The sequence below is a fragment of the Diaphorina citri genome, unplaced genomic scaffold (genome assembly GCF_000475195.1).
Source record: "Diaphorina citri unplaced genomic scaffold, Diaci psyllid genome assembly version 1.1 scaffold1188, whole genome shotgun sequence".
NCBI classification, from domain to species: domain Eukaryota; kingdom Metazoa; phylum Arthropoda; class Insecta; order Hemiptera; family Psyllidae; genus Diaphorina; species Diaphorina citri.
The window spans coordinates 42,979-55,255 of NW_007378617.1; the positions used below are offsets into that span (position 1 = coordinate 42,979).

At 38.5% G+C, this 12,277-nt stretch overlaps 1 protein-coding gene across 1 annotated transcript in view; it reads right to left on the reverse strand.

Moving 5' to 3' along the window:
- Positions 1 to 6,989: 6,989 nt before the first annotated feature.
- LOC103514629 overlaps positions 6,990 to 12,277 on the reverse strand; it is a 20,394-nt gene continuing 15,106 nt past the window's right edge. Inside the window, exons 2-4 of the mRNA XM_008479527.2 lie at positions 12,086 to 12,153; positions 9,006 to 9,589; positions 6,990 to 8,711 (exon numbers count right to left, since the gene is read on the reverse strand). Of these exons, the coding sequence (XP_008477749.2) occupies positions 7,669 to 8,711; positions 9,006 to 9,589; positions 12,086 to 12,153 (1,695 nt within the window). The 3' untranslated portion in view covers positions 6,990 to 7,668. The remainder of the gene's footprint in view (positions 8,712 to 9,005; positions 9,590 to 12,085; positions 12,154 to 12,277) is intronic.

Sequence of the window (12,277 nt, forward strand, 5' to 3'; positions counted from 1 at the left end):
CAAGAAGGGATTACTTCATAGAATCGCAAGTTTCCATTTATTTTTAATACGAATCGATATTTTATTCAAACAGGAAACACAGAAAATCAATATCTAGCTGATCCCATAAATTATTCCCCAGAGAAATCTTCTACACGCCTAATTATTCTACAATATTCTTCAAATAGGTTCTCAAGCACCCTTATCAAAGCTTCAAAGTTATTTGAGATCTCGTTTGATCTATTTTATAGTGGCTCTATAACAGGTTTCAAAGGATGTTTTAAACGTCATGTTCCACATAGAAATACATAATTTAACTTTCTACAGTACAGTTTCTACCGAGTGGTACTACCCATGATACTCAGTTAGCTGACAGTCTAAATAAAACAGTACCTACAGTAGAACCTCGATTATTTCAACTTCCATTATTATTTCAAATCTCTATTATTTCAACTCCAAAATTCACTTTTTTTTTCAATCTTCCTAAGAATATCCTATCTTATCAGAGGAAAAGATCATAGAAAGTGATCATTTCAACCTCGATAATTTCAACTACCACCGGTCCCAATCAGTTGAAATCATCGAGGTTCTACTGTACTTGTACAAAAGTATGTATAATGTAAATTATGTACTGCTGTTGAGAATTTATTGATGCTACCCACCTTCATTGACCAATCACTGAATAGCTACTAACCTGTCAGGAGGGAAAGTGATCATTTCAACCTCGATAATTTCAACTACCACCGGTCCCAATTAGTTGAAATCATCGAGGTTCTACTGTACTAAACTTGTACAAAACTATGTATCATGTAAATTATGTACTGCTGTTGAGAATTTATTGATGCTACCCACCTTCATTGACCAATCACTGAATAGCTACTAACCTGTCAGGAGGTCACTATCTTGCTCCTCAACCTTAAGACCACACAAACCAGCTACTCATCTTGAACATTGATTAATGTTCATCTTGAAGCTGTGTCCACACTTAGTCGACACCGTCGATCAATCGATGGTCGATCGACATTGACCAATCACTGAGTAGCTACTAACCTGTCAAGAGGTCACTACGGATTACTCCTCAACCTCAAGACCAGCTACTCATCTTGAACATTGATGAATGTTGATCTTGAAGCTGTGTCCACACTTAGTCGACACCGTCGATCAATCGATGGTCGATCGACGAGGTAGCTCTATGTTGTCAAGGCAGTGTATGGTTTTAGTCGACATCGATCGATGGCGTCAACTATGTGTGGACACAGCTCAAGACCGGTACACAAGCTACTACTCGTACATGTTTTCCAACTTGGTCTTCGAACCTGATTGTTAGACAGATCGTTACATTTGTAGGCGGCATTCGAGCAAATTTCACTCGTTTATATGTACCTGGAGTTAGCGCAAATATCGCGTATACATGCAACGGTATGTTGAAAGGCAGGTAAGGTTGAAAGACCGACCAACCGTAGAAAGCTAGAAAGACCAGGATGGAAGACCAAGCTAGGAGACATCGAGACATGTAGTAGCCTGTGTGCCAGACTTTAGAAATAAAGTCACCAATAAACTTGTACGTATGCATCTATAAAAAATTCATCTCAAAACACACCCAGATATTCTGTAAAATGCAGTTATGATGCAGGAATAAAGGATGCAAGCAAGAAGTCTGCAAAATATCTAAGAGTACAAAAGAACGATTGGTTTACTTTGTATTTTTCGTTTATTTATAAAATAAGTTACCGTAAATTTAATGTAAATAACAAGACCAATATAAAACTGTCGATCGACGAGGTAGCTCTATGTTATCAAGGCAGTGTATGGTTTTAGTCGACATCGATCGACGACGTCAACTATGTGTGGACACAGCTCAAGACCGGTACACAAGCTACTACTCGTACATGTTTTCCGACTTGGTCTTCGAACCTGATTGTTAGACAGATCGTTACATTTGTAGGCGGCATTCGAGCAAATTTCACTCGTTTATATGTACCTGGAATTAGCGTAAATATCGCGTATACATGCAACGGTATGTTGATAGACCAGGTAAGGTTGAAAGACAGACCAACCGTAGAAAGCTAGAAAGACCAGGATGGAAGACCAAGCTAGGAAACATCGAGACATGTAGTAGTGTGTGTGTCGGACTTTAGAAATAAAGTCACCAATAAACTTGTACGTATACATCTACAAAAAATTCATCTAAAAACACACCCAGATATTCTGTAAAATACAGTTATGATGCAGAAATAAAGAATGCAAGCAAGAAGTCTACAAAATATCTAAGAGTACAGAAGAACGATTGGTTTACTTTGTATTTTTCGTTTATTTATAAAATAAGTTACCGTAAATTTAATGTAAATAACAAGACCAAGAGGAGTATTGTATGGCTGTACATGTTTCTGAGGTTATGACTTCAGTAAATATGAAACCTTGGTCAAGAAATTTCTGATGTCGGGGCCTCTGACTGTGGGGTCGCAGTGGTACTTTATCTGATGTAGTGTCTCCAATTGAAAAAAACATGTAGGTATAATCTGATTAGGTTCCTTGAAGAAGAGAAAGAAGAAGCAACAGAAGAAGAAAGAGGAGGAGGAAAAGAAGAAGGAGAAGAAGAAGAAGAAGAAAAAGAAGTGGTGGGGTATGGAAGAGGTCTTTCAGGAGAACCCTGGTACTTAAAGTCAGGAAAAAAAAAAGAACGAAAAGAAGAAGAGGAAGAGGAAAAGGTTAGATTAGGGACCCACAAAAAGCCCACTCTCAGGCTTAGGTTCACGGGCAACAATACCAAAAGATGGGATAACACGGTTAAGTTTATACGAATCTCAAGATTAGGGACAAAGCACGGAAAAAATACGCGCAACTGTACTAGATCTTGTACAAATTAACTAACACTGGAGGTACTAATCAGATACTATATTTTTATGGGTAACTAAAAGATGGTGGAAACTTACCCTGGTATCTGCATCGATTCCACGCCATGGAGAAGATTTATCAGCAATGATATTGTGAGCACCAAGAGCTGAAACAAACAAAATAGAGCCAAGAATCAGCTTTAGGTTTGACGAGGTAACTTGAAACAAAAAATGTTTTTATTGTCACACTACCAAGTTAAGGTAGAAACTCACTACCATCATGTCACGTCACGTGAAGTCATGGGGAGTCTGAAAGATGTACTTCGAAGTTTTTCCATAATGTTGTAGGTATTGTAACTTTGATCTGCATCTTTCTGACTCAACATGACTTCACGTGATGTGATGGTAGTGTGCTTCTACCTTTATAGAAGTTTTTTTTTTTTTTTTTTTTTTTTTTTTTAGTAAAATTTCTCACTACCATCATGTCACGTCACGTGAAGTGATGGGGAGTCTGAAAGATGTAGTTCAAAGTTTTTCCGTAATGTTGTAGGTATTGTAACTTTGATCTACATCTTTCTGACTCAACATGACTTTAAGTGATGTGACGTGACGTTATGTGATGTGATGGTAGTGTGCTTCTACCTTTATAGAAGTTTTTTTAAGGAGATTTATGTTTCCCTCTCGGGGGGGCGGGATGGCAGTGTCTAATGGCCTAAAGTCTAGGTACAAGATCCGACAAAATCAATCAACTTTGCTGGAAATCGAACCTAGGACCTCGTCTGTCATTCACACTAACAGATGCGTGTCTGAAATAGTCTGAGTAATTTGATAATAATGCATATTTTATAGCTCGACCAAGTTTTCTGCATATTCTCACGTATTCATAGGGTGAACATTTTACTATGAAAAAATTTCCTATTGATCGCACCTGATTATAATATTGTCCGCGGTATAGGTCACATATCACTTGCATATTACATCACTAATTTGTCTCTAATCGTGGCTGATAAACGAGTAATAAGGAATAGTGCCCACGTTCCTCATCAAAGCAATCAAATGGACAAGAATAGATACCTACAGTACGTCTTGGTCCAGCCATTCACTATCAGGTAGACCTGACAGGCGGACCTTTTCAGCCGTACCTTTCAGGTCTACCTAATAGTGTGTGTGCTCATCAGGTATGAGGTAGACCTGACAGGCGGATCTGATCTAGCCTTCTACTCAAGGATCTACTTACCTCGTTTGCCAGCCTCCTAATTCTAGGCATATTCAATATTCAAATCTTTATGACGAAAAATTTCAGTCCATAGTCACGAACTGGGGTAACTACTTGGTATCCTAAGACCCTAAGACGTGCCCCTTGTTAGTAAAATTACCCGTACATGTCCATAGAGTCCACATTATACTAATTGAATGTCCATTATATTCTTATACCTACTTAATATGGATACTGGGAGGTGATTTAATGGGTTGTATTTGGATTTAATGGGTGGTAATTGATTAGTAATTAACCAGCCTTATAGTTTGTTATCGTTGAAATTGCCGGATCTAATATTTTAGGCATTGACTGGGTGACTACCTGGAAGTATTTGTCCATAGTGTTTACATACAGGGTGATATGATAGTTTCGGAAAACGGAAAACATCTTTTTGGAAAAAGAATCTCCTTCTCCTATAACTGAAGCAAGAGATTAGTTAATTCGCACGGATATCCAGCCTTTGGATAAATAATCTATTTTTCACCGGTCAGCCTTTGGCTCCGCTAAAGTCAGTTTGATTTTCAGAATCCACGAAAAATGATTATCCCTTTTTAACACGTTGAACACCATGAAACCCACCGGTGGGTTTCATGGTGGTTTATTGATGTTCCGTGATTGAGGACATGTCATCGTATTCCGACACGTACATCTCTTCATCTGAAAACAAACACAATGAAATTAAGATTATGATATTTCATTATCTGGACAATTCAATAATCTTGTGGCATTGATTTTCTTGCTTTCCAGAGTATTTTAGAATCCCTACAAGTACTGACCCTTACGTAATGACAAAATTTATGATAACCATATTCTTCAGACACTGTACACAGTTTGACTTAACTAAATCTACTATGATAAGGCGATCTCTTCTTGATCCCTTGTGTGCCGCATCCATTTTAGTTTAGGACTATTACATTGAAAAAAATATACTAAAAAGACATTTTTTGTGCTTACTCTGCGCGGGTCCCATGAGCGCCATTTGTCCCATAGATCCTCCCATACTATCTATTACAAATCAACAACCTAACTATCAAAAACGGAAAATAAACGGGGAAGAAATAGGTACCTATATGTGTACCTATTGCCTATCTAATACATATTTAACTGGCCTAGCTGGAACAGGTATAAATACTATGTTACAATTTTAGTGAGGCATTGACTAGTCAGATGCTTGTTGTATGCTTGTATTGTAGGTAGGTAGGTAGGTAGGTAGGTCTATTGAAACGTTATAACTTAGAAAAGAAATCTATTTAGGTACTTCTAAAAAAATCTACTTCCAGCTAGAGGTAACATGTACATACATTGCACATTACGTAAAAAGCACAGCTAATTCTACAAACAAAAGAATGAAAGAAATTAGCATGCTACGAAACTACCCACTACCCAGGTCAGAAACCTAATATGATGAAAGTAACAAAAACAATGAAGTAGGTACTATAATAGCTTCTTCTAAGTGAGCAAACTAATCAAACTCTGTTTATTATCTGTACAAAAAAGTCTGAAACTAATCAGATTTAATTTACATATTTATAGATACTCGTACACACATTCTTTCAATAGTCAAATAAAATGGTCCAGTTGGCTGGAATAATTTACCCCAAGTTCATTATATTCGCATATTGAAATTCACTTTGTGCAAGTGCAGATAAATTAGTTAGAACTAGTACCTAAATATCTGCATGAAAAGGGTCAAAAAATGGATCAACGTAGATCGATTCAACATGAGACTATGTAGGTCTAAGAATGGTCTACTTGTTAAAATAATTACATTTCCTATAAGATAATATTGTAGGTAATTTCGTTCAAGACAGCCACACTACCATCATGTCACGTGACGTGACGCACCTGCAATATTATGATGTGTTGGTAGTGTGTTTCTACCTTTGTTTGTTTGTTTTTTTTTTTGTTTTTTTTTGTTTTTTTTTTTTTTTTTTTTTTTCCCTTGAAATACTAGCTGATGTTGCTGATGCTACATAGCTGTTGGTGCTAATGAAAGCTGAATGATGTAACCTATGCATATCAGAATCTTCTCATTAATGTCGTTAATAGAACTGAACATATCTAGCGACCATACAGATTTAGTGGCGTGTGGTGGGGTTTCCAAAGAGGGGAAGCTATAAGTCCATATACGTTATGCCGATCTACTGGTGGTATGAAGCTGTTTCCACACATAGTCCATCGGCCGTCGATCGGTGCTGACTGAACCGTCAACATCATAAGTAGCTATTTTTCGATTTAGAAATGCAATGCTTTAGTCAAATCTTTCAAATGTAGGTTCTGTACCTGTAGTTCAACAAAGCGGGAGAGATAATTAACGTTAATGATGATAATATGATGGTATTGTGATCTTTAATGAAACTTAGGTTTTGTCAAACAGCATTTCCGGTAGGTACTGATTATATCCGGACAAACTTTAGCGGTAATAACAAATGTAAAGGTACCTCCCATAAATTCCCGTCAACTCACAGAAAAAAGGTAACTTCTTGGACAAATTCTGAACTTAGTATTCCACTTACCACAAACTGCATCCATAGTCCAATGAGTAATCCAAATAACATTTTTTCACAACAAACTATTTGTAAACACTTGAGAAAATTTCGGGGGCACAAAACTATGAAAATCAGGCGATTTCACTACATCACGAATCGGGGGTTTCAATTTTCAAACTGTTCAAAATACGATTTAGGGAGACTTTCAAACCATGGTGTTTATCATATTTAATACGTCACGAAAACATCGATTTCAGTCATACAAAATCGGTCGGAGCGATCCTGAGATTTTTCCGATCATGTTGCACAGGCGATCCGGAGAAAACTAAGCGAACCAGTTCGGTTCGTTTACTTTTTATAATGAAGAAAGGATAAGTAGGTTTTATTCTTCTTAAAGCGTGGAAATTGATAACAAAAGAAATACTGCGAGGTATTATTTCAATTAAAAACTAAAAATATTCACAAGACAGGTAGCTATATTGAGGCCCAGTTTCTCAAATAGGTACATAAATAGTTATACATAAACCAGTTGGAGAAAATACTAAACTAGACCTAATAATAAGTTTGCAAGCAGCAAGGTATTTACATATTTGAAATGTAATCTTTAGTAAGCTCATTAATGCAACATATTCAAATGCAAGTGGGTTGCGGACTTTGGCGATTTTTTTTTTTGACGTAAAAGAGATAATGGACGGTTGTAGAGCTTTAAAATTATCCGTTCCGATAAGGACAGTAACCTAGTAACATCGTTATAGAAAAAAAACTTTCATTTTGCTATTTTTAATAGTATCAGTTTAATTCATACTACGAACAAAATGTATGAAATGCAAAAAAAAAAAAAAGCCAGGTCTACAGCCTCATGGTGTCTTTATAATGGTTTTGTTTTGGACATCTTTCGTGGATTTGTGCAGAAGCCCCAAGTGGATTTGATTATGAGTTTGTAGGCCTTTTGAACCCTGCCCAGAACTATACTTATCTACTATGGCACAACCAAGCCTCTTGCAATTCAAAACATCCTTGAATAGATCGGTGTTTTTAGGTTCTTATCTATAGGAGTTTCTGCATGAGGGTTTCAGGTACTTTTTGTAACATTCGTCAAGTGATTCATTCACTTCTCCACTTTCCACGGCAGAGAGTCTAGTATTGTATCTATGTCGTCCAAATCCGGTTCAGGTTTCGAATACCTATGGTACTGGGTTGTACTCTCACCACCAGTACTTCTTCTACTCATACCAGTGCTTTCATTACTCCTATATTTCTGTGCACTAGTTTTATATACATCCCCGGGATGGGGTCCAGTGTACACCATGAACTCGTTGATGTTGGTGTAGTCGTCACTCAGATCTCTCCCCTGGGCAGGGCTGGACTGAACGTCATGACTTGTTTGCTGAATCTGCTTCGCTTGCTGCAGAAGCAAATCATGAATGGTCAGCGCAGGTTGCTTGATGTGACTACTGGACGTGTCGTAGTTGAACTTTTTATAATTATTACCAGTATTGTGGTTACTAGTTGAGCTCACCTCAGGGTTCTTCTTTGGACTTACATTCCTACCACTAGGATTACTATGACCTGACTCTAGAGTAGATGCAAAAGGTCTTGGCATGAACTTCATGCTTCCTCCCCACTTGTTGCTGTCCGCGGAGGGTTGCGCTGTTGGTTGTTGCCTCGAGAACAGCTCAATGCTTCCATCCTTAGCGTCCTCCACCGCTTCGTATTTGGTCGCTCTCAAATAATCAGGCAACTCTGATTTGACTCGTAAGTTGGAGGATAAAAAATCCGAATCCTCGAAGTTGGATCTATACTTAGTCTCCAGATCGTACATGGGTTGATTGCTACTATACTGAGGACTGTTGCTATATTGAGGACTACTGGCAAAGTCTGGTATCTGTTTCATCGGGCGACGTTGCATGATTTCCGGCTCATAGCGGGTTTCACTATTACGGAGATCGCGATACCTAGAGCTGTACATGACATTGGAGGGTTTCACCGCTCTCATCTGCGTACCTCTGCCACGGAGTCCGCTGTTGTAACCGCTGGAGTAGAAGTCCGAATGTCTCATGGCGTAGTCGTCATCAGCAACATACTCGACCGGTCTGGAGGGCATCCGCACTGAGGACATGTCATCGTATTCCGACACGTACATCTCTTCATCTGAAAACAAACACAATGAAATTGAGATTATGATATTTCATTATCTGGACAATTCAATAATCTTGTGGCATTGATTTTCTTGCTCTCCAGAGTATTTTAGAATCCCTACAAGTACTGACGCTTACGTAATGACAAAATTTATGATAACCATATTCTTCAGACACTGTACACAGTTTGACTTAACTAAATCTACTATGATAAGGCGATCTCTTCTTGATCCCTTGTGTGCCGCGTCCATTTTAGTTTAGGACTACATTGAAAAAAATATACTAAAAAGACATTTTTTGTGCTTACTCTGCGCGGGTCCCATGAGCGCCATTTGTCCCATAGATCCTCCCATTCCGGACATGATGGGCATGGTCCCTCCGACATAGCTCGGTCCCATGGACTCCATCACAATGGGCTCCTCCTCCATCATCTCCACCTCCTCGTCCTGATAATCATCCATGGGTTCTATCACATTGTTATGGACGGGCATCCTGTACTTGGCAGGGTATCTGCCCGACGCCACCATACGAGGTGGGGAATATCTCTGCCGCTTCTTGTACATGGGGGAGTAGGATTTGTACTTGGACGCGTAGGGGGTAGGCATGGAGTATGTCATCCGCATTGGTTGAGGACGCACTTTGCGTCTGCGAGACCTGGAGGGCGGGACCTTCGGGTAGTGTGACGTCCATGCCTGACGCCCCGTACGTGTGGAGCGACTGAGAGCACTGGGAACTACTGTAGTGGATTTATCCAAGGGGGTGGGTGGGGGTTTGTTGGGGATCGGAATCAGCTTGTAGGCGTAATCTTTGGCGTAGGTCGCCTTGTGCGCTTTGTACATGGCCTTGATGTGCTTTGGGATGGCATCTTTGACAACTTGAGGCACCTTGTCACTGAAATGAGAATGAAATAAAAGAAAATTATTATTATAGGAACTTGAATGCTCATCAGATGTCAGGTATACCTGATCAGATGTAACTGTCAGGTCTGCCTGACAGTGAGTGACTTTCCTAAGATACTATGAAGAAAAGAAATGATATTCTCATACTGTGGTAAAACAGGGTGACATTGCTGTTTTGAATTAGAAATTGAAAGTACTGGCAAGCACCAGGAACAAGGTTGGTGATCCGGTTCTTGAAATGTTGATACCAGAGAAAAGGTAAATGGGTAAATTATCGATTACAGAGATAAGGTGTAAGGTGTCAATTACGGATGAGTTACTGCCATTGTAATATTAAATGAAGAAATGACTATAGGAACTTGATCCTGCAATTTTACAAATAATGGTCTTTCCCCTTGATTCAATCAATTTCTATAGCTCCTGGAATTTGATCCACAGACCCCCTCGGCTATAAATCCAATGTTGTACCACATTACTCTCGTTGTAGTTAGATTGTGCTGTTTAAGAAATTCAATCAATATAATCAATGAAAAATAACGCTGATCGTGCCATACTACACCAGACAGATACCTAAATCAAATATAGTATTGATTTAATAGCTATGTTTAAAACAGATACCTATATCAATAGTACTGATTCAATACCCATGTTTGACAACATAGGTAATAAAACAAGATAATGAGTTATTTAGGCATTTTAGGCGACTTCGAGTCGGTGTTGTTTGACTCTGCGTTTGTTTGATCTTGATGACAAATAATGACGATTTGATTTTCAATTTCACTGAGAAACCTATTGTTCTTTGAGTAAACAATTTGATGAAAGAATAAGGCCAGCTACTCACTAGCAGGTGGACCGGACAGGTACACCTGGTCAGGTCTGCCTGATAGTGTGTGTGCTCATCAGGTGTCAGGTATACCTGATCGGATCTACCTGATAGTGTGTGTGCTCATCAGGTGTCAGGTATACCTGATCGGATCTACCTGATAGTGTGTGTGCTCATCAGATGTCAGGTAGACCTGACAGACCGACCTTTTCAGTCGTACCTGTCAGTTTTACCTGATAGTGTGTGTGCTCATCAGATGTCAGGTATACCTGATCAGATGTAACTGTCAGGTCTGCCTGACAGTGAGTGGCTTTCCTAAGATACTATGTAGAAAAGAAATGATATTCTCATACTGTGGTAAAACAGGGTGACATTGCTGTTTTGAATTAGAAATTGAAAGTAATAAAGTATCTGGCAAGAACCAGGAACAAGGTTGGTGATCCGGTTCTTGAAAGTTGATACCAGAGAAAAGGTAGATGGGTAAATTATCGATTACAGAGATAAGGTGTAAGGTGTCAATTACGGATGAGTTACTGCCATTGTAATATTAAATGAAGAAATGACACTTTCAGGCAAGTTCCATTGCCTGTTCAATGGTTTGATGAAAACTATGTAGGTATGTATATCACTTTGTTCAGAGCTGGAAAGTCAAGTAAAACAATTTTCGAGTTATGTACATAATAAAATTATGTATGCAGGTTGAAGAAGAAACAGTTTTTAGGCAAAAACAATTCATCCAAAGTTGAAGAAGCATGGTAAAAATTTACATTTTTATCATAAAACAACACATAAACACGCAAAAAAGCCAATGTTGGACACATGTTTACGAAACATTGTTTTGAGAAAGGTAATATATCTACATAGGTATACATATGTTGTTTATTACCATATTATTTTCTATTAATGTTGTTTTTATGTCTACGTCTGCCCATGAGGTCCATACAAAGCCATAAAGAGTAATGTGAGGAGTATTGTAGTTTTATTCAATAATCAAGAAGCTAATATATCTACATAGGTATGTTGTTTATTCCCGTATTATTTTCTATTCATGTTGTTTTTATGTCTACGTCTGCCCATGAGGTCCATACAAAGCCATAAAGAGTAATGTGAGGAGCATTGTATGGCTGTACAAGTTTCTGAGGTTATGACTTCAGTAAATATGAAACCTTGGTCAAGAAATTTCTCATGTCTGGGCCTCTGACTGTGGAGTCGCAGTGGTACTTTATCTGATGTAGTGTCTCCAATTGAAAAAAAAAATGTAGGTATAATCTTATTAGGTTCCTTGAACAAGAGAAAGAAGAAGCAACAGAAGAAGAAAGAGGAGGAGAAGAAGAAGAAGAAGAAAAAGAAGTAATCGGGTATGGAAGAGATCTTTCAGGCGAACCCTGGTACTTAAAGTCAGGAAAAAAAGAACGAAAAGAAGAAGAGGAAGAGGAAAAGGCCAGATTAGGGACCCACAAAAAGCCCACTCTCAGGCTTAGGTTTACGGGCAACAATACCAAAAGATGGGATAACACGGTTAAGTTTATACGAATCTCTAGATTAGGGACAAGGCACGGAAAAAAGTACGCGCAAGTGTACTAGATCTTGTACAAATGTACTAGCACTGGAGGTACTAATCAGGTACCATATTTTTATGGGTACTAAAAGATGGTGGAAACTTACCCTGGTATCTGGATCGATTCCACGCCATGGAGAAGATTTATCAGCAATGATATTGTGAGCACCAAGAGCTGAAACAAACAAAATAGAGCCAAGAATCAGCTTTAGGTTTGACGAGGTAACTTGAAACAAAAAATGTTTTTATTGTCACACTACCAAGTTAAGGTAGAAACTCACTACCATCATGTCACGTCA